This window comes from Phycodurus eques, chromosome 22, assembly GCF_024500275.1.
Source record: "Phycodurus eques isolate BA_2022a chromosome 22, UOR_Pequ_1.1, whole genome shotgun sequence".
Lineage (NCBI taxonomy): Eukaryota > Metazoa > Chordata > Actinopteri > Syngnathiformes > Syngnathidae > Phycodurus > Phycodurus eques.
The window spans coordinates 7,721,845-7,740,896 of record NC_084546.1 but is presented as its reverse complement, the minus strand read 5'-3'; the positions used below and the strand labels follow the sequence as shown (position 1 = coordinate 7,740,896).

At 43.0% G+C, this 19,052-nt stretch overlaps 1 protein-coding gene across 9 annotated transcripts in view; it reads right to left on the bottom strand.

Moving 5' to 3' along the window:
• Positions 1-262: 262 nt before the first annotated feature.
• The window catches only part of sox5 (SRY-box transcription factor 5), an 80,338-nt gene continuing 61,548 nt past the window's right edge, over positions 263-19,052 (bottom strand). For 4 of the 9 annotated variants that reach the window (XM_061667655.1, XM_061667657.1, XM_061667660.1 and 1 more), the window contains 6 exons: positions 13,769-13,961; positions 10,650-10,825; positions 7,561-7,678; positions 6,494-6,667; positions 3,626-3,842; positions 263-2,709 (listed from right to left, as the gene is read on the bottom strand). In XM_061667655.1, coding sequence (XP_061523639.1) covers positions 2,388-2,709; positions 3,626-3,842; positions 6,494-6,667; positions 7,561-7,678; positions 10,650-10,825; positions 13,769-13,961 — 1,200 coding nt within the window. In that variant the 3' untranslated portion in view covers positions 263-2,387. The remainder of the gene's footprint in view (positions 2,710-3,625; positions 3,843-6,493; positions 6,668-7,560; positions 7,679-10,649; positions 10,826-13,768; positions 13,962-19,052) is intronic. The other 5 variants (XM_061667658.1, XM_061667664.1, XM_061667659.1 and 2 more) reach the window with 3 other exon arrangements.

The window sequence follows — 19,052 nt, the reverse complement described above, 5'->3', positions numbered from 1 at the left end:
ACGTGAACTTAGAACAGATGGTGGTGGTAGCCCACAGCTTTTTTTCCCCTATTCCCCCCCCCCCCCCCCCCCCTCAATTTTTCATTGTTTCTGCAATAGTTTTCATTTTTTTTGTGTGTGTGTGAGAGTACTACTAATGTAGACTCCTGTGGCATGGATAAACATCAATAAAAGAGACAGAGGAAGAGAGGAGAGAAAAGAAACAAATATACAACTTATATTACACTGTGTTATGAACAAAATATAAATCTATAACTCTATGTTATATTTACACAATTATCTTTCTTGATTTTTCAAGTTGAGATGGTCAGACATTTTGTGTTTTTTTTTAAATTTTGTAATCTGACTGTTTTGAGCTCCACTCATGACTTTGATTGTCTTAAATTATACGATCGCTTTCTTCATTGTCTCGATATGGTGGAGGGGGGGCGCGACCTTGCCAGCAGGGATGATTGACGTCCTAATGCCCCCCCCCCCCCACTCTCCTCCCTCCAGCATCGTGGCGTGATAACAGGGCTGGCTGTACAGCAAAGTCAAGTCATGAGAAGAAGTCATGGCTCCGTGGAGCTCAAAAAAAGATACCCAAAAAAAAAAAAAAATATTAGGCTCCTGATGGAGTTTAAGATGCCGTACGCACACAGCGGAACACCATCGGTGGGGTAAACACTGCTTTCCTATGATTAAAACAAACCACTATCACAAAAACAAAATATATGTACAGGATTTTATCTCAACGTAAAAAAAACAAAAAAAAATAATGGACGAAAAAGACAGCATAGGACTTGTTTGGTTGTCATGAATAATCTCTTAAGTGTGTGTATGCGTGTGTGTGTGTGTGTGTGTGTGTGTGTGTGCGTGTGTGTGTGTGTGTGGATGCCAGCCAATGATGTTCCACTGCGTGTCCTGCCGAGCTCGTAAACATTGGGGCGTTTAAAAACAAAACAAAAGAAAAGAGGAATCTTCACATTATACATTTAGAATAAGCATTACAAATAAACTTAATAATATTTATAACAATAAAAATATCATGTTCTTCTATTCTCTGACTAGAGAGTCTGAGTGCTTTTTCGAAATGGGGTTTTCCAACGGTTTAAGCCTTCGGCTTGTCCGACAAGCCGCCGTCGAAACCCCACCCTGCGGCGGATTAATACCAAACATCGGAAAAAACTCTAAAGGGAACCAAAAAAAAAAGGAAACAAAAAAAAAGGGGGTGTTGTTGAAATCTAATACCTACAAGCTAAAATAATGTCATAGAAACCCGATATAGAGAAGAAAAATAAATTATACTGTACATAACTTACTAAACTTAGCTGACCATCCTTATAATTATTGTTAATAATATTAGAATAGAGGCAGTTTAGAGAAATAATAAAAATACAGTATTCAAATACAAAACAGAAACACTGACTGGCGGCCTGCTGAGATCAGCAGGGGGGAAAACATAACAGTTGTTAATGTATATGTGTGTGTGCGACAGTCAATAAACAGCAGTTATAGTTTTGTCTTTTTTTTTTTTTTTTTAGCTCAGAAAAACCTGGACACACACACACACACACGCACACGCACGGTTGCATGGTTCAAGCTGTGTCGCACTGCTGTTCAGCTCATGGAGGGAAAGAGCGAGATCAGAACAGGTGGATTGTCTCGCAAAACACAGTGCTTTTTGTCATCAAGCCCGCCCCGCAAAAATTATAAATAAAGGAAAAATCAATACCTCCATGTCCGTGCTTGCGTGTGGGGGTGGAAGTTTTAAAAACTGCAAATCCCCAGGATAAGATCTCTCTCGTTGCTGTTAAAAATTAATGTGGTGTCTTTCAGTTGCTTCACAACAAACTGGGGGGAAAAGAAATGTCTCTTTTTCCTATTATTATTCAAACTGAGCACAGAAAACAAACAAAACAAAAAAAAAAAAACCAAATCACATTCACAAGCCACTTATTGGCACCGTGTACCTGAGTGAGAATATTATAGAACCAAGAACAGGGAAAAAAAAAAAAAGCCTTTTTTTTTTTTTTTTTTCCTCTCTTTTAAAAAGTGTCTCTTAAGAAAAAAAGGTCCGCCATCTTTAAAGTGTCATCTGTTTTGGCCCATGACAGGTCCGCTGTTTTGCGACTTTTCTTTGTGTACAAACTGTTTAAAAGGTCGCTTTTTTTTTCTTTTCTCCACCGGAGTGACGTCGCTCGCGACGCGATACTTGGATGCTCCTCGGGGCCGGCTGGCTTTGTCTTCCTCCCAGATTGTGTAACAGTCAGTGTGGGTGACAGTCCTACGCTTCGACTGATTGGTCGGATGCTGGCTAACTCCAATGGGAGGGGGTTTCGGCTATGCGAAGAGTCAGCGTGGGAGGAATAAGGGTGGTAAAAGGGTGATTGACTTCCTGGGTCCTCCTATTGAGCGATGTGATTTTCGTTGTCGCTGGCGTAGTCGGCTTCCTCATCTTCGTAGTCGAAGTCGTCGTAGACGTCGCCGTTGCTGTCGTCCAGCCGCAGCTCCTCCTCCTTGACGCGCGGCTCGTCGCCCTTCAGGCCGCCCAAGTGGGACGAGGTGTGGTGGTGGTGGTGGTGGTGGTGGTGGTGGTTGGCGTTGGGCTCGGGGCTGCTCGACATGCTCGAGTGCTCCGAGGGCATCTGGGGCGACGGCATGCCCGCCATGGAGAGGGCGCCTGGGTAGACCACGCCCGCCGACGACAGGGGCAGCTGACTCTGCTGCCTGGAACACACACAGGGAAGAATTCTGGTGAATTTCCATGGGAAGTTAAGGAAGGGAATATCAAAAACATTCCAACTTGGGGATTTTCCATGGGATTTAACTGGGACTCAAGTGTAGGTATCATGTTCAAGCCTAAATATCAACATTTTGTTTTGTCGTAAGCAAACATCCATGCAAAATAATGCAGTTAAAAAGCATGACAATTCAACTTGATCAAGTTCTAAATACCTTATCGAAGAATCAATTCTTTCATTGATGAAAACATTCACGTTAAATGGTTAAAAAGTGAAATAATACTCATCTTAGATCATTCAAAAACTAACAAAAAATGAAATAAACCCTTTCAGGCAATGGGTTCTTTATATTCATCTGTCCTTGCATTCAATCTAGTTGGTTTAGTCAAGATAATGCAAACAAACAAAAAAATCCCTAACTATAGTATTTACGTTCCCGATTGAGAGCCAACCAATTTTGTAAATTCCTAGTTAATTCAGGTTTATTCCCATAATTTCCCTCTTATTCAAATAAATTCCCATAATTTCAAATGACAAGTTTCCAGAATTTTGCAACCCGAATGGCGCCGTGACAAGGTTCATTTGTTCCATGACCAAGCTCGCAACAAAATCAGTTTTCCCAATTGAAATGCCGTTGATCTGCTACTGCCGCCGCGACGCACAATTTTCTGTTACATATTTGTAATAAAGAAAAATACCACTATATTCAGTCTAGCACTGTAGAATGTAAAGATATATTTTTGCTTTTGCGAGGCTTGGATATGGAAAACTGAAACACAAAGCAAAATACAAATTACTTCAAGCACTTAAGAATAAACTGACAGAGAGCCTGTTGAAATTCACATTGTCATATCAGTACTAATCATCAGCGATATTCAAACAATGCGAGTTTCTCGACTGACCCCACACTGAAGTACTGCCTCATTTCCTGTCGCCGGGAGCGCATGATGGCCTTGTACTCTCCGATGCGCAGCTTCTTGCCGTCCACCAGGCACGTGCGCTTGGGCCGCGGCTTGTACTTGTAGTCCGGGTACTTTTCCAGGTGCTGCTTGCTGAGGCGCGCTTGCTCCTCGTAGTACGGCTGCTTCTCCAGGTTGGTCATGGCTTTCCAGCGCGAGCCTTCGAAAGAGGAGCTTTGTGTTAAATGTGCGATAGTGAAGTGAATTGGGAATAACTGAGGAAATAAACGCAGCTATCGTACTTTTGTGTTTCCCCTGCTAATTTGTGAGTACGGATGGAACACTGTGGCGGCAAAGCACTACAGGAAGCTCCTCAACTCAGTTCAACATAGTTCCTTGGCACTAAGATGCCACAAAATGGGGCCAAAGCTATACTGTTATGAGACAGGGCTTTGACCCAAGCACTAAAACAGTGAGAGTCAATTTTCCCAGCGAATATTGGAGGATAGGTTGCAGGCTGCGGTCATGGGCCATTTGGTACCATGCTGCAGAGAAAGACTGAACAAAAAGTATTTGATTCATCCTTGGAGTCTTTTATTTTGAGAATCAGGTCCCTCCGCCTGTAAAATGTATGTGCACAAGCTAGCAAAATGTTTAATTGAGGATATGAAGTAAAAAACATCTGGAGAGTTTCTTGGGGAAAGGCAAAAGGCCAAATATTGAGACAGAAGAGAGAGAGTTCACAACGTTTAAAGAGACAGTCAGCAGTGCTTAGAAAATCCCTACTACTAGTTTATCCCTACTAGGCATGGAACGGTATCAGATTGTAACTTGCGCTACAAAAACGTAGCGATGTTATGGTATCATTGCAATTACAGCTCTAAAATTTATTATTTAGACATTTTTGGCTGAATAAAAATGTTCCATTGAACGCATCCAGTAGCCTAAAGAGAAAATAAAAAAATTACACTTTTCAAAAAGAACATCAAAATGAAATACAACAGTAGAAGTACTTCGACAAAGGGGAAACATCACTTTTGTATTTTCTGCAACGATGGCGACCAAAACAAAATTAGGGAGTAGACTGGACTCCTGGGGGTCATTATCTCGCATTACCCCGAGATGGGACCAGCTCATTGGAGTGGCTCCCCCCAACTGCAACAACTACACTTGATACAGAATAACTTAAGACCAATTAACGAACCACGACAAGGCACCAATCATTACCCGCTAATGATGAATCATAATTAACAGAACTAAATGAGGGAGGGCTCACGAGACGATAAAGAAGTGACGAACAGGCTCCGATTGCGCTTTGGGTGTCAGTCACCAGTGGAAGCTGGATCCACTCGGGGAAAGTGGGGTTAATGAGGGGACGGCAGGTACTCATCCACGCTAATGAGGGTTGTTCCCGTCAGCGGCGCTTCTGCTAGTGGATCAGAACCAAGTGTGTGTGGGTGGGTGTAATCTTGGGCCTGTTTCCCCCTAGCGCAGCCTCATACTGTATCTGGTCTGAATTTGCACTCGACTACTGTATGTTTAATGGCTAAAAGCTGTCAGCACTTGGCTTTTCTCGTCTGTTCTGCGATCTGTTAGCAATTGAGGCCGAGAGAGATACGCAACGACTAGAGACCGCGAGTGAGGAGGAGGCTTATTAAAACCAGATTTCCCTGCGTTATAAAACGCTTAGCAGCTCTTGAAAATGTCAGGGCCGATCCCGGCGGTCCGGGGGAAATGTCAGGCGGCGGCGTGTTGCTTGTTTAATGCATAATGAATTATATCATCATTTGTCTGAGGCGCGGGCTCCCCAGCCGTTTACAGGACACCGCCGTTTGGAAGGAAATCAGTGCAAGTGTGTCTTTGGTGGATGCAGAGGCAGGAAGAATCCAGACACTTTTTTTGGTGTGTCAGTGATGTGAGGGCAGGACGAGCAAGGCCTTCCGCTGGCCTAAACACGATCAGAGCACTGACCTGTACATAACCTAAATTCTCATATTTGTTCCATTAAATCATCTTCAACAGTCCGTTGTCATTTTGTAGCGTTCCTCTTGGTTGCATTGCTCCAGTCGTCCATGGGGATTTAGATTTTGATTTCAGCTTGTATGTGCTGTCATGTCAATGTGATCTGCCCAGAGACTTCGCAATCAGCATTGCTGTCTGATGGTCCTTAAACTATTCGGTAACCCCCTGTATATTTGGGGTTCTGCATTTGCAAATTTGTCTGTTTTTATTTTTTGGGTAACGTGTCCTCCATTATTTGCTGTTAACTCACCTAATTGCTGTTTTGTGCTCAGGGCAAAGCCTTGTGTAGTGTAAAATAGTCCCGCGTTGGTATTTATTATCTTAGTGCCAAGCAACATCAGTATGTCAAACAACTGAGGGGAGGAGCTTCATTTAGTTAGTCCAAAGTGCTTTGCCACCATCTTGTGGCATGTATTGGCAATTATAAACCTTTTTTGGATGGGTGATTTTGTAATTCACAGCAGGGCTCTGTCCCTATCCCCCACTATTTCACTGTATTAGTAATTGTTTCTTTAACAGATCAGATTTCAAATCTGTCCTCACTGGGCCAGAGCACTGGCCCTCGATGATGCCAGGAATTTTTTCATGCTCTGGTTGGTCAGAGCAAAACTTGTTACAGCCGACTTTGAGTAGCAAAACACATCTGTCGAGATCTGAACATAATAGATTTAATAAATAAGCATCTCTGGTGAGTATGATTTATTTTATTGACATTTTTTATGATTTTGCATTTTCGTATTATATTGATTTGATAGTTTCTATAATTGTGAGTTGATAGTGGTGGTATTAAGACCCCGTGAAGGTGAAGGTACCAAATGCACGGACCACCACTGGTGTGTTTGCGCTTACCGAGGATCTTGCTGATGTTCGAGTTGTGCATGTCAGGGAAAGCCTGCAGGATCTTCCTCCGCTCGTCCTTGGCCCACACCATGAAGGCGTTCATGGGCCGTTTGATGTGCGGCTCGCTGCTGCCGCGACCCCGGGCCTCGCGGAATATCCGGGAGTCGGACACGCTCGGAGAGCCTGAGAATTTTAAAAAAATGGTGGAGAGGTTGTCAGGACAAGGCAGACGGGAGATTTGGACCTTATATTTTGATAGGAAAACATAATGGCAGGTTGTCATGTGCATGCCAAAGCAACAGGTGGTGCTACTACGGCTACCTAACGTTTTAGCAATAGCCGAAGAAACAAAGATAATAAAGAATACAATATAGCAAACATTGCAGAACAGACATTGTGATGTAAACAAACAAACACAAAAATAAAAAGGCTGAAATTGAGAACCAAATCAAAATCTACAGGTGGTGTAGATATGTGTTTGTGAATAAAATGACTTAAAATAAATATGGTATACAATTTGTCTACAAAAATGCATAATATACACTTTTTTAATACAAATAAAATTATATTTAATGAAATACAAAGACATGTTTTAACTGCAGCTTGGATGTAAAACTAATTACTACTGTGATGTTAAAAAAAAAGTTAGCCTGGATGAAGTAAAATAATCAAACAGGATGTTACAAAACAAAAACAAAGAACGTAATAATTACAATTTATTAAATAACTTTAAATATAGCAATAAATATACACAATTTAAATAAAATTGAAAAACCTTCAACCGAGATGGAGTAGAAATAATTAACTGGGACGTTATACAAAATATAACAAGAGATTTTAGATATTCAGCCTGGATAGAGTAAAAATCATTAACCAGAATGTTCTATGAAAAAACAAAAACACAATAAAACTAAAATGCAAAAATCTTCAGCGTAGATGGAGTCAACACTACAGTAATTACGATGCATAAATAAATGAGTCTTTATGACTTATTTTGTCCCATTATGAAATGTCTGCTCGCACGTCTTCTCTCCGCCAACATGTAAGCCACGCTCTCGCCGTGTTTGCGTGTTTACCGTCAGAGTCGCCGCTCATGGTGAAGTCCAGCATGGCGTGGCTGAACTTGTCCTCGGCCTGCTGCTTCAGCTGTTGACTCAGACTTTCCAAGGCCGCCTTGTCCTGCGCAAACAGGGCCTGGGAGTCAGTGAGCATGAATGAAACACTTGCCAAATGCATTTGTTTGATGACAGAACTTCAATAAAGATGCACATCACGAGAGAAAGTGAGTGAGATAGTGGCCCCGCAATCAAGCTAATTGTCTGCAAAGCATTCGCATACACGTTTTGAATATGAACCGACATTACGATTGGTATGTTTACGGCTATTTTGGATTTGCAGCCACCTGCGCGAGACGAGCACGGCGGCTCTCGCCGAGGCCCCCGTGGGCCCGACGCATTAGAGGGAGAGCGAGGCCACGCTGCATGGCCCCCTGGGTATTTATTACAGCCAATAAAAGCCTGATTTACTGCACATTTACATGCTTAATGTGCGCTGGAACGTGACGGCGCACGCACACACTGGCAGCATTATTTTTTATTTTTTATTTTTTTTACAGTTTAATGATACAATTACGAGTGGGAAGCAACCCAGTGTTGTCTTCTAAAACAACCTTCCAAAAAGTCTCCATTTAGACGTGACCTGAACAAGCTGGCTGGATGGATGGAGAGCGGGCAGAGTGCTAATCACGTGCATTTTCTCAGTTTTTAGCTCAAAGCAGTTTAATTGTTGGTGATAATTTTACCCCCAGTTTGAGTTAAATAGAAGGGAGAGCCATTTATCTCTCTCGAGTCATCTGCAGCGAGATTTGTAAGAATTATCCGGATGTCAGACAAGTGATCAGACCTCATTCCAGGGGGAAAAAAAGACAATGGCTTCCACACGCTCAGATATTAAGATTAAATATGATATATGATGCCACACACACATGCAGCTTTTGTACAGGAGGGGATGAAGAGGGAGACAGAGTGGAAGGCAGCCTAGTCTGACATTAAGCCCCAGCGCCGTACACGGGAAAAGTGGATTGAGCGGCTGACATGGGCGCTGAGACACAAAGTAGCGACAAAACTAATCCCTCCCGGAGTGTCAGAGACAACTCTGTTGTAGCCGGGCCGGGGCGCTGAGGCGGCGAGGCTTGACACTCGTGGGGCACAAAGCCAAAAGGGGGGGCAGACAGAGCAGAAGTTAATGCACGAACTGAGAAACCATCGCGGACAACCTCCAAAACTGAATTCATACAGCACCAAAACATAACGATATCTGCCTTTGCTGTCATTTATGTCAAACGTTTTTTAACACAGTGATTCTCAGCCACCGTGCCGTGGGATATTATGAGGGCCCGATCGACATGGACTTTTTGACGCTTACGTCAATTCCGATATTTGCCAGAGTAAAATTCAGATGACTGAATAATCGCCCAATTAATTGAAAAAAATCTATAATGAATAAAATACATTTTTGGTCCCTTAACACTTACAATAAAGATGTGAATTACAGGCAGAATATATATGACCGTTTTACAATTTTTTTAGTCCTTTAGTATTTGTTTAACTTTACAACAGAGGGGAAAATTGGCAAAAATCAACCTTTTTTTTTTACGCAGGTTTTTGCTGATTTATTTTTTTTAAATGACATTTAAATACGATATGATATGTATTACATTCTAATGTGTTAAAACATGAAGAACTAAAACAAAATCGGTGGAGATTGGCAATAAATTGACAGTTTTTTGCCAATTTTAAAAGGCCTAAACTAAGCCAATTAAATCTGACAGTCGATGTGTGTGTGCGTGTGTGTGTATGTTTTCGTTTTCCCTGCATACCAGCCATGCGACTACCCAATGTGTTTAACAAATAACCACAATTTAGCCACGCTGCCGAGGAGCCGGCGCCGTCACTTCACATTAACGTCCCACGGATGCTCGACGCTGACACACACACGCACAACCCTGCAGTGCACCTTATACACACACACACACACACACACGCAATTGTACCTTATCCGGACCGATTTAGCTCCAACATTGTAATTGTCATGCCCTTCCATTACTTTAAAACATATTCACAGTTGAGGGTCACTGTTATTGTTTTTTTTTTAACACACGTACTGTAATTTCTCGTGTATAATGCGCACTGCCAAAGTTGACCTCAAAATTCTGGAAAACCCTTCAACCTATGTATAATGCATTTTTCAATCCATAATTTCTCGTCTGCCCATATGATTAAAAGTATTATCTGTATTTTGTTAATTTATGAATTATTCTGAAGTTAAGCACTTTATTTGAACACATACTTTCTTTTTATTTACCTGCTCTTATTTTGAAATTCAAACCCCGACTTTTATTTAGTAAATGGGAAAACACACAGTTGTGCTCATATGTTTGATGACCCAGACACAATTTGTAAGATGTGTACAATTCTTTAAAAAAAAATGAAGGACCAGCCGAAACACATTTAATTTTATTTTAATTGGATTCATATTAAACTGTAAAGCATTTCATAAAAGCATTTTAACTAAACAAAACATAACCATAAAGAAATTAATGGTTGTTGTTTAGTCATCAGTCGTATTTTGAAAAAAAAAAAAAAAAACATTTCACAAATTCTGCCTGGGTATGTAAACCTATGAGCACAATTGTACATATATACAGTCATATGTACCCCTGTCATATTCGAATGAAAGTGTAGGCTACACTTTTTTTTCATAACCTCGCGTTGGCATACGAGAATGAAAGTGTACAACTTCTTCATAACCTCTAGATGGTGGCATACATTTATATAATGTGAAAGTGTAATTCATTTTCTCCTATACCCATGTATAATGCGCACTATTGACTTTTGACAATTTTTTGGGGAGTAAAAAATGCGCATTATACATGATAAATTACGGTATTAAACAAACTAATAAAAAAATAGTCAGCATAAAATTTGGAAAAAATACTGTATGTGCCTCTCACCCCGGTGGGGTGGCATGTGACATTGGCGAGTCTGCATGTGAGTGTCTGGGCGTGAGCTGTGGCCGACAGCAGTGGGTGTGCTGCAGTATACTGTCCTGTACTTTATTTTGCTCACATTTCGATCAATATGGCATGTGGGTGTCATTTCTTTACCTTGTCGGAGCGTCCGTTGTTGAGGCCGAGGCCGCTGACGGCCGCCACCTTGGCGTCGAGAACCTGCTGCTCCCGTTTTAGCTGCTCTTTCATCTGTCGAGCCTCGGCAAACGCCTTGGTCACGGCCTCGTGGTCGTTCAGGTAGGCACCCGAGGACAGCGACGACAGCAAATCTGCTGAGACGTGCACAAGGCGGCGAGGACAAATATTACTACATTTTAGCAATATTTTCTTCGGGTTTGGACTTAATTCACATTTGGCGCAGTGTGTTCGAGTTTAGGGGGAAGAGGCAGGAGTTTTTCAGCCAGAATAAATCTTCCCTTTAGCCATGAGGTAAAGACATTAGTATACACTTGAGGAGGAAGGGAACTAAATGTGAGTCAGAATGCGCCCTAAACTACCAGGGCTCCATCCATACATGCCCTCAGACTTAAGCATGTACAAATGTGCATTCACATGGAAAAAAAACAACAACATTTAATTACACTTCCCACACAATGTGAGTGCGCGTATGTCCAGAGGGGGCAGCCAGGTAACCCCTCAAAGTTCCCCATCACTTGTGTCAGCCGCTAACAAAGAGCCGCTGCTGGTTTATGGGGCCTTTATCTGCGCTAAGACGCCCCCGCTTATGTCATCTCAGGCCAGATTACCAGCTTCAGATTGGTAATGACAGAGCCGTGAACTCCTTTTAGAAGTCGGGGAAATCTGGATGTGAGAGGAGCCGAAAAAAGAAGAAAGTGAAGGAATCAGGTGGCAGTCAATTTTAATCTAAAAAAAAAAAAAGGGGGGGGGGGGGGGAGTTCTTCTTATACACATCAGTTGTGTGTGTGTGTAAAAAAAATGACAGTGATGCCAACCATCCAAACAAGTGTATGTGACCCAGATAGAGGGGGAGGGTTGTGTTTCTCTCTCTCTCTATTTCACTACACACATTTTCCCCCTCCTAATCACTCCCGACAGGCAAAGAGCATTTTGGACCACAAAAGCACTCGTGACAGCAATGGGGAACTTTTGTGACAGCGACAAACACACACAGACACACACAAAAAAGAGTTTGAAATTGAAGGCAGTGACAGGCCTTCAATTTGACTTCAGATGGGAAGATGGATGGACGGAGAGATTGGGATGGGGAGACAGAACAAGAGAAAGACATGCCTCTGAGTCTGTTCGCCGAGAGAATGATGGATGGAGAGATGTTGATACCACATACCTGCCCTTATTATGACTTATTCAGTTATTAAGTGCATTATTATTGAAAGTGATCAGAAAACCTGTGACTGCAAAGGAAAGTCACATCCTTTTCTTATGCAAAAGCATGATCAAAGTAAGTCATGCCATCCCGCTCTGATTGGTTGTTTTCCCTCAGACGTGTGGGAAATGTGGGAAAAGATACAAAAGTTCAATGAATGACTTGAGTATAATCATTTTCTAGGCCTAAAGCCTCAATAAGAATTGTAATGGGTTCACAAAATGTTTTAATTTCCCTCATGAGATAAAATATCTGTCTATTGCTGATTCTGTCGTACACATTTACACAAATTCCATTGTAAAATGCATTTCACCTCGGTGATTGAAATAAAAAGAGCACACTACTTTTCATCAATATCCTACTAAATACTAGTGAAAAATGGAAATGTGAAAAAGACACTTCTTGTGGCACACACATCCCAACAAACCCACGGCCATATCAAAACGAGCGCGTCAAGACTCTTTTCCAATTTGTCCAGCCCTCCAATCCCCTCTGAACCCGCAACAAGAACCCTAATACGCCGACAAGCCAGAGTAACAAATGCACTGGTGACCGGGTAAACTCAACGGCAACAGATGGCCCCGTGGTGGCGGCGGCTCATCACAAAAGCATCCGAATATTCCACTGGGATCACACACAAACTTTAAACACTGTAATCCATTTTTCCCGAACAAAAAACATCTGGGACCGCAAATCCACTAATCTGATATTAAATCCTCAGATTTGTTGAAAAACAGTGAGATTCGCCAAGAAGTCAGATGGGGGGGTGACGGCCTATTTTGCACATGGGAGGAGCGATTGTGTTTGTGCGAGCATTTGTGCGTGCTCGAGTTGTGTGTGCATGTGTGAGTCATTGTGTCATTAACGGCGGGTGTTTGCACTGTCCTGGCTCATGTAAGAGGCTTGTCTAATCTCATTGGTGATACCTCCTGTCTGTCATACGTGCCTCGTTTTATTATTCCCCCGCTTCAAAAAAAAAAAAGGAAGGGGGATTAACGCCCATTTTTTTCCCTCTACCCTCCCCCATCACCACTTCATGTCTCTCTGTCTCTTTCAGTCACTAATAAACACATAACAATGCAGTGGGCCCCGCAGGCAAATAGTGACACGGAGGAGTGGAGGAAAAAAACACACACAACACAAACACACTAATTATAGCCTGTTACATATGTGAAATATTTGAACTATCAGCGTGGCGTGAAAAATGGATTAAGCAGACAAAACGGTGATTCATTTATGTCATATTTCATGTACGCGTGTGAGGGTGCATATGGTTGGGGATGATTACGCGAGCGACAATGGCGACACTTGCAAGGAACAGTGCTATTTTGGTCGTGTGTGCCAACAGCACATCCAGGAATGTTGCCTTTAAAAATTTGGATTTACGTCGCATGGCTCAAGTGACACAATTTGGATATGAGTCATGGCAGCATCAATAGGAAAAACAAAACACATGGAATCTGATATATTCAGGCTATTTCCAAATGTGGATAAAAATCTGCGATACCCAATGCAAGCTTGATGTCATCAAAATACACCGATTGGTATTTAACTCGTTCACTGCCAGCCCTCACAGTTAACATGGACATTTGACTTCTATAGCCGCCAATGGCAATGAATGTATAAACACATAAAATTATGTCAAGTTACATACACATACATACATATATACGCACGCACACACACACGCAGCGAACTCCCTCTATTCGTGGGAGATAGAGTCCTAGCACTGCCGCGTATAGCGAAAATCCGTGAGTAATTAATGAGTGGTATTCTATTTGTTTATATTTGTGGCAGGCATATCGAAACACGGGTGTGATGTGTCAAAGTGTGTGTTGCAATGTTCGGAGTGTACAAAGAGTTCACCAACCTATCGAGCTGACTCTGGCCGGAGGTCCTCCGATGCTGGAGGGGGCGACACTGTGCTTCATGGAGCCGGCGGGGCCCAGCTTGGCGGCAGCGGCAGCAGGGACCTGTGGGGAAGTTGGGGGGGAGTTGGGTGACTTGCTCTCGGATGCCTTAGGCTTGGCCGACAGGTTCAGTGGCTGTGCACCCTCACTGTCCTGCAAAAACCAAAACAGCACAGTGTGGCCCGCTGTGACGAGGAATTTGGGAGCGGGAGACAGACTTTCTCGCCGCTTGCAAAAAAAAAAAAAAAAACAGCCCATGCACAGCAATCTAAGGCAAATTTGGCTGGACAGATGATTCGGTGCATGCCACTGCCCAAACAGCTCATCGCAAGGGGAATGAATGGGACATTTCGGTGCAAACCACTGCCATTCACATGCAAAACCGAACAAGTCCAATTGCAGTCAAGCCACCCTTCCAACGGGTGGGGACGGACGCGCATATTCCGCATGCAGGCCTTTGGACAACATGCACAAAGATGCTGTTCCTTGAACTTTTCCACACAAAACGGAAATGGCGTCATTCGGCAAATGTCAGCAACACGACAAGTATCCGCTCCAACAATGTGCTTGTTCTTCCGCAAGTAATGATTAACCTTCATGGCCGTGACCTGCATTTTATGTGCTTGTTTGAATGGGGATATTAAGATGCCGGCTTTCGATATTTTAAGTGCACTCGTTAGTCTCAATGAATGGCCTGCGTTCGCATAACAAAAAGTGTGTGTGACGTTGTGTCGACAACTGCAAAACACAACACCCGGGGGTTGTTATCGCGTTTATTGTCATGGCAACGTCACCCCTGCTGTTGACCTAATCCAATCGGGGTGGGAGCTTCATGTGACAGGAAGGCAGGATGTATTCAGATCACTTGGCGTGATTAAACACCGCCATTAGAAGGTAATGGGAGGCAAAGGATGGATAATGTCTGCAATGAGTTAAAATATGACATTTTCAAATACATTTTTAAATCTCACGGAATAGAGACATTCTGCTTCTTTATTTTCTTGTACTCTAATTGCTGCTTAGGCCGAGCAGTACAATACAGTGGATTCAAGTCCTGCGTGCGTAGGGGGCGGATGGGGTGCGGGGGTATATATCCACTCATTAAGGCCGACTTTCACTGATTCCCACTCCTTAAGCCTTATGAGCCCCTCACAACTCAATTAAGCCCTTCCAATTAAGCCCCCTGCATGGGTACGTGCCTGCATGTGAGCAACACTTTGGAAGGCTGTGTGTGCGCGTTGAGGCCTAACCGGATTGTCCTTCATTAGGGGGGGTCCTCACTAAATCGACAGAGACGCCCCCCCCCCCCCCCAAAGATGCCTTCAGTGAGACAATGGGCTGAGGAGGAGGATGAGAGGAGAACAGAGGAAAGTAGGGGAGGAAAAAAAAAAAACCGAGCTGGGATCTTCTCAATCCTGACCCATATTATGGTGGGCTTTGGCTGGGGAATGCATTTGAATATTTATTACAAATAGATAATGCGTCTTGTACAGTGGATGGGGGAATTTCCTCCCTGAGCCAAGCCAAATCCTATGGTGGGAAGGTGGCCAACCTGCATTATGCCACTGTGGAAGAATTAGTTTCGACAGTCAGCCTGAGAGGCTTGGACCGACTTGTTGTGTGGACATGTGTGTGCGAGACATTGTTCAACAAGCTCTAAATCTTATCCGTGTGTGTGACTGTGTGTGTGTTTGTGTGTGTCTGTGTGAGGCCTCCGAAGCCTCTGAAAGGCTTGGAACGTCGAATTAATACAATTGCTTTTGTGTCTCTCTTGGCTGGTGAAACAGTCTCAAGCTTCGAGACGGAAAACACGTTGAGTGACAAGCGAGAGCCAGAAGGACAGAGGAGGATGTGTGTGCGCGTGTGTGTGTGTGTGATGAAGTAGTTTATCCTGGTCAGATGAATGTACATCCCGGTGTTTTATGTGTACCGTCCCCATGCACAACTAATGCATTTTGTTCCTCCCACGTCCCTCGACCAGACATGCATTTAAGTGTCATATATAATTGAATTAAAATGCATTTTCACGTACTTGAGATTTTACACCAATTTGTATTCCAACCGCACAGAAAAAGCTGACGGCTAGACCCCAATATGTCCTCACTCTCTGTCTCATATATTTTGCGGGTTTTGGTTGAGAAGTAACCAATTAATTGCAAAATGGACAATTAACTTTTCAAAGAATCTGCACTTGCGGCACGCTGGCCGACTGGTTAGAGCGTCCGCCTCACTGTTCTGAGGACCCGGGTTCGATCCCCGGCCCCGCCTGTGTGGAGTTTGCATCTTCTCCCCGTGCCTGCGTGGGTTTTCTCCGGGCACTCCGGTTTCCTCCCACATCCCAAAAACATGCATTAATTGGAGACTCTAAATTGCCCGTAGGTGTGAATGTGAGTGCGAATGGTTGTTTGTTTGTTCGTATGTGCCCTGCGATTGGCTGGCAACCAGTTCAGGGCGTACCCCGCCTCCTGCCCGATGACAGCTGGCATAGGCTCCGGCACGCCAGCGACCCGAGTGAGGAGAAGCGGCTCACAAAATGGATGGATGGATGAAGAATCTGAAAACACGTTTCTCAGAGTGGAGAATGAATTCTCGCATATTGCCGTGGAGGCGCAACATGTTGAAAGCAGTCAGTTCACTTGGCATAGCCATCAGATGCATTGCCATGTTTACAGTACTTTGACATCATCTGACATATTTCAATGATCAACACCGTTTTTTTGTTTTGTTTTGATTCTTATTTCATCCTTATCTCACTGTTAGTGGCTTAAGTAGATTTACGCATAGATTACATTTTTTATCAAGTTTGGCACAGAAAGGCTGCATGCATTGAGGGGCAGGGTTAGAATGCCCCCCTCCCCCATGATGCTGTCACTGCATCAAGGTAGTGTTAAATGCCCTCTAAACATCACAGCAGTAGATTTTTATATATATTTATGCTGCAAAACCAGTGACAGTTGATAAGATGGATGAAGGAATTGTCTTGCTAATGAAATGTTGAATCCTTTGGTCAGCTGTGTTAGGGAAATGTTGGAAAAAACAGTCAGAACCTTTGCAAACACGCAGCAATTAGTAGGCTAGTTAGGGGGCTAAGTATAATGTTATTTTCTTTCACTTATTAGACTTGAATCTACAATATGTATGTCAATTAACACCTGGAGCTAAACAAAAAACAGTTTGTGTCCACGTAAAAGCCAGTCAAAGAGTGAGTGCATTTTTGGGGGTGTAATGAAAAAACAAAAAAAGCAAATGGGGGGGGGGGGGAAAAAAAGAAAATAAATGAATCACAAAAATCTGTAATTAGGTCAATTGTTTTGTCTTCTGCGCTCCATATGGCGCATACATTGTAAATCCAAAGGTGTAGTCTTGCGTAAAGAACACTGCCTGTATGCTGCAGTGATTTGTGCAAGTGTGTACTAGTGTGCCATGGTGCCTTCTTCAACACCTGTGTGTGTATGCTTTTGTGTGTGTATGTGCGTGCCAGTGTCTCACCCGAGGGTAAAGCACTTAAGCGATGTGTGCCTGAGTCCAAACAGCTGTGAGCAAAGGCAGGCAGCGGGTCTCTAAATGACTCGAGACCTGAGACAGAGCCCACAGGGGGAAAGGCGCCTCTGAAATATACATGTCACTCACCCAAAGAGCGAGCGGGAGAGAGAGGGCGGTAAAAGAGCGGATGATAGAAGGGATGAGAGGGGAGCGCAGCGGTCACTTGGCCATTTGGGCTCCACGGGGCCCGTCGGGGTCCGCGCGCGTCAGCCGCTCTCGCTGGGCAAGGGGGAGGTTATTACGGCTTCTCCGCCACAGGCCACGGCGCTTTGGGGTCAGCCCAAGTCCATATATATGGTAATAAGACGTGCGGGGCAGTGGAAGTATGTTTGTGCTGGTGATGATGTCGTTGTGCACACAGTCAGGATGTGACCCTGCTTATCAACAGAATCATACCACTTGTTCTCGTGAGAATTTTCAAGTGTTTTATTTTTTTTTCTTTCTTTCTTTTTGTTGCATTCAAGACTGATGGGAAAGTGGGAATATCCTCACTCCTGACCTCAAAGCACATGAACAAAAAATAAATTAATCAAAATGGCAGACAGCCATTATCAGTCTTGATTTGTCGAGACTGTTGGGACTTCTGCAATCTACACACGCACATTTCCATGCGGAAAAGTTGGTGTAAAATTGCAATTTCTTTACTGGCCAGTAAATATACATAAATAGAGTTTATGTAGACTTTTACAGTCTTTTGGGGGCATCTCCTCGGGCGTCGACATTTTTGTGTGGCATCACAGGACTGTTCAGTTGCAGGACTGTCTCAGATAGGGACTGAGCCCTGTCGTCAATCGCCAAAATACACACATAACTTACTAAAATAGGCTATCTTCATGCTCACACAGAATGCAAAGGTTATAGACTATAACCCTTTAAGCAATGGACATCTGAACTCAAACGGTGCAGCAACACATTTATACAGACAATACTCACAGGGATATATTCTTCATCCTTTGCGAAAAATTTAAAATTTGACTGCAGCTTACTGAGTTTAGAAGAAGGCCGTCATCTTTGTGCATTTACTTTGTAAGTATTATACCGCCCACTGGTGGCTGAGTCGCACAAACCAGAAGGAACTGCACAATGTCAATAGGCACTGAAGCATGAAATCATAATGCACCAACTGTTTAATTCTTTACATTTAATAATATTACTTTATGTTTTCATAAATTATAAAACTAGAGTGTTATTTTTATCATTAACAAAAAATTCTGCTGTTCTTTGGGTCACTGGAACTAATTAATGACATTTCGATTCATTTCAATGGAGAAAGATGATTTGAGTGTTCCGAGTTACAGGTGTGATCATCAAATGAATGAAACTTGTAAGTCAGGGCACCACTGCATCAACCGCTGACCAAGTGAAGCTCCTCCCTTCACTTCTGAACAGTTCCCTGGCAGCAAGACGCCACAGGATTTCACCAAAGCATTTAAAAAAAAATATTAGACACTGTAGTGGACTGAGCAGAAAAACTGCAAAAATGTTTTCTGTTTTCAGCAAAAAAGGGAGGAGAATCGTCTCCAAACAATGCCAAACCGCAAATATGAGGTGTTCACTGCATTCCTATCATCAAAAATGTGCAATTTCAAACCTCTCAGTTATCTGAAAGGCAGCATAATTGAGTGTCTTAAATGAACCCTGTATAAGTAAAATATTCAATTTAATCAGCAAATAAATATTGTCATGAAATAAAACATAATG